Source organism: Halyomorpha halys, unplaced genomic scaffold (assembly GCF_000696795.3).
Source record: "Halyomorpha halys isolate HHAL.00 unplaced genomic scaffold, Hhal_1.1 Scaffold183.1, whole genome shotgun sequence".
In the NCBI taxonomy this organism is placed as follows: Eukaryota; Metazoa; Arthropoda; class Insecta; order Hemiptera; family Pentatomidae; genus Halyomorpha; species Halyomorpha halys.
Genome location: NW_027114717.1, coordinates 155,938 through 158,344, shown reverse-complemented (window position 1 = coordinate 158,344; position 2,407 = coordinate 155,938). Strand labels below are relative to the sequence as shown.

General features: G+C 30.2%; 1 protein-coding gene across 1 annotated transcript in view; it reads right to left on the bottom strand.

The window, feature by feature from the left end:
• LOC136796873 (alkaline phosphatase-like) overlaps positions 1-2,407 on the bottom strand; it is a gene marked incomplete in the record, with an annotated part of 20,975 nt that overhangs the window by 13,140 nt on the left and 5,428 nt on the right. The window contains 1 exon segment of the mRNA XM_067051877.1: positions 36-210. Within this exon segment, the coding sequence (XP_066907978.1) occupies positions 36-210 (175 nt within the window).

Here is a 2,407-nt window from a genome sequence, read left to right as displayed (position 1 = left end):
TCGGAACATTATCAGGGATTGTTAATGATGAGAGTTCCCATGCCAGGTAACCAGTCTCTCCTTCGCTGTAGATCCTAGAAGCAGTGATTGTGTTTGGGCACATTCCATCACCGATGAAGATGATGATGTTTTTAGCGATGTTCATGTTGTGTCCATACTCTATAGTTTCGTAAAGATCTTCCAGAGCCGATTCTTTCCAGTACTTGTTGTCTAATGTAAATAAAACAAATCAGTTATTATCTACATTAGAACATGGGTAAACATAAGTAATAATATAAATTTGTTATTTATATCATATTATTGAGTTTAAAAACCGATAAAATTGTAAGCATCCGTTTTCATCATAGGCTTTGAGCATTTTATACATCGGTGGTATCGAAATAAGTAAAATTTTCGATGGCAATTTTCGACGGATCCTTGACTTTCAGAATTCAAAAATCTCATTTTCGCCAATCTGTATGTTACCACCTCCTTGTTCATCCGTTGGTCTAGTTACAGTACTTCCTTACAAAGCACTCCATCCCAGACCCTTCATGTGTTGTATTGGTACAGGTTTAATATTAGATTTAATTATTAAACACTAAAATGTACGAAACATAAGACTAATTAAAAAAACAACGTTAATTACAGTTATTTAGTAAATGAATTTTCTTCATTACTGATATCTGTAATAACCGTTAAAACTAACCTTGACAAGTCTTACAATAATACAGGGCAAGACAGTGTGAACGTCAATTATTTTGCGTGAGAGAAGCACACAATAAAAATAAACAAATTAAAAATACAAATTTACAATTTACAATAAAAAAAATACATTATAAAATTTACATTTTATAATGTTACGATTAGAATTGACGTAGTTAGTAAATTGTTATATTATATAATTCATCAACTTATACATGATGGAATTAGAGTTAGACTATATGTGATCATAGATATTAATTATTTTTAAAAAGTGAAAAAGTTTTGTTATTATTGTGGGATCTTCTCTCAACATCTCCTGTAAATCTGAAGAGAATCGATGTGGTTCCTGAGCGATACATTCAGTGAGAATGTGCCTAACGGTGATTTGGCCTATCCGAAGTCGGGTTAATATTACATCTCTCAGTAGCAGATTCAAGTTTCTGATTGGACGTTTCACTGTCTGTTGGACCATTCTTAACTTGTATCTCATGATGTACCATTCATCTTGCCACTCTTGTCATCCGATTTCTTTGATCCAAGAAATAACATCTTTGCATGTTGATGATGTTACGAATTGACCTGTCTTTAAAGCTAGTCTGTCTTTTCTTTCCCAGGAAGGAGAAAGACAGTTATCTCACCCCAATTTTTGATTACTTTAATGAAAACTAGGTATAATTACTAGCCAAAATTGATGAGTCTGCCAAGTATAGGTAGGGGGAATAAAAAATGGGGGCTGTTTAAAAACCTTAAAAAAACACTAATTTTTCATTCGGAGCTCTATTTCTTAAAAACTACCAACAACACTAGAAAATCCAAGAGAACATTATTTAAAGAAGAGTAAATTTGCTGAGATATAGCTTTTTAAAAAGCAAAATTTCTTAAAAATCTACAGGAAGATTAGTAGTTAGTTAATTTATTTTGAGAAATCTATATCTCAGGAACTATGCGACGTACAGATGTCTATCAGCATTAAAATTAAAGCTAGTTTAATGCACTATACAGAAGTTTATGAACTTTACCTTCATAGAAATAGTAGTTTTCTTGATATTTGCTAAAATAAATTGATTTATAGTTGTTCGGACAATAAGTTTGATTTATGAAATACTTCATTTCAGAAACCAATGGACGTACAGATGTAGATTTAGTTAATAATGTTAATCTATGTAGGAGTAGTAGTTTTTATGATATTTGATAAAATAAACTCATAAATTTATGGTTGTTCGTATAAAATGTTGGAGTTTTGAAAAAAATATATCTCTAGATCCATAAGACGCACATATGTCTGCCGACACTCAAAATAAAGGAAATTTACGTTACGATAAAGTAGTTTATGACACTTATCTTCGTAGGGGTAGTACTTTTTATGATATTCATATATGAATATAAATTTGGCAAATGAAAATTTCTCCGAATAACTATAAATCAATTTATTTTAGCAAATTTCATTGTAAACTATTACTCCTACGAAGATAAACATCATAAACTACTTTATAGCTCATTAAACTAGCTTTAATTTCAGTGCTAATAGACATCTGTCCGTCAAATGGTTTTTGAGATATAAATTTTTCAAAATAAATTCACTAACTACTGATCTTCCTATACATCGTCCTATACAACATTTTTATATGTTGCTTTTTAAAAAGCTATATCTCGAAAACTATTTAACGTAAATAACTCTTTATTAAATAAAACCAAAAATTGTATCCAATACTGTCTCAACACT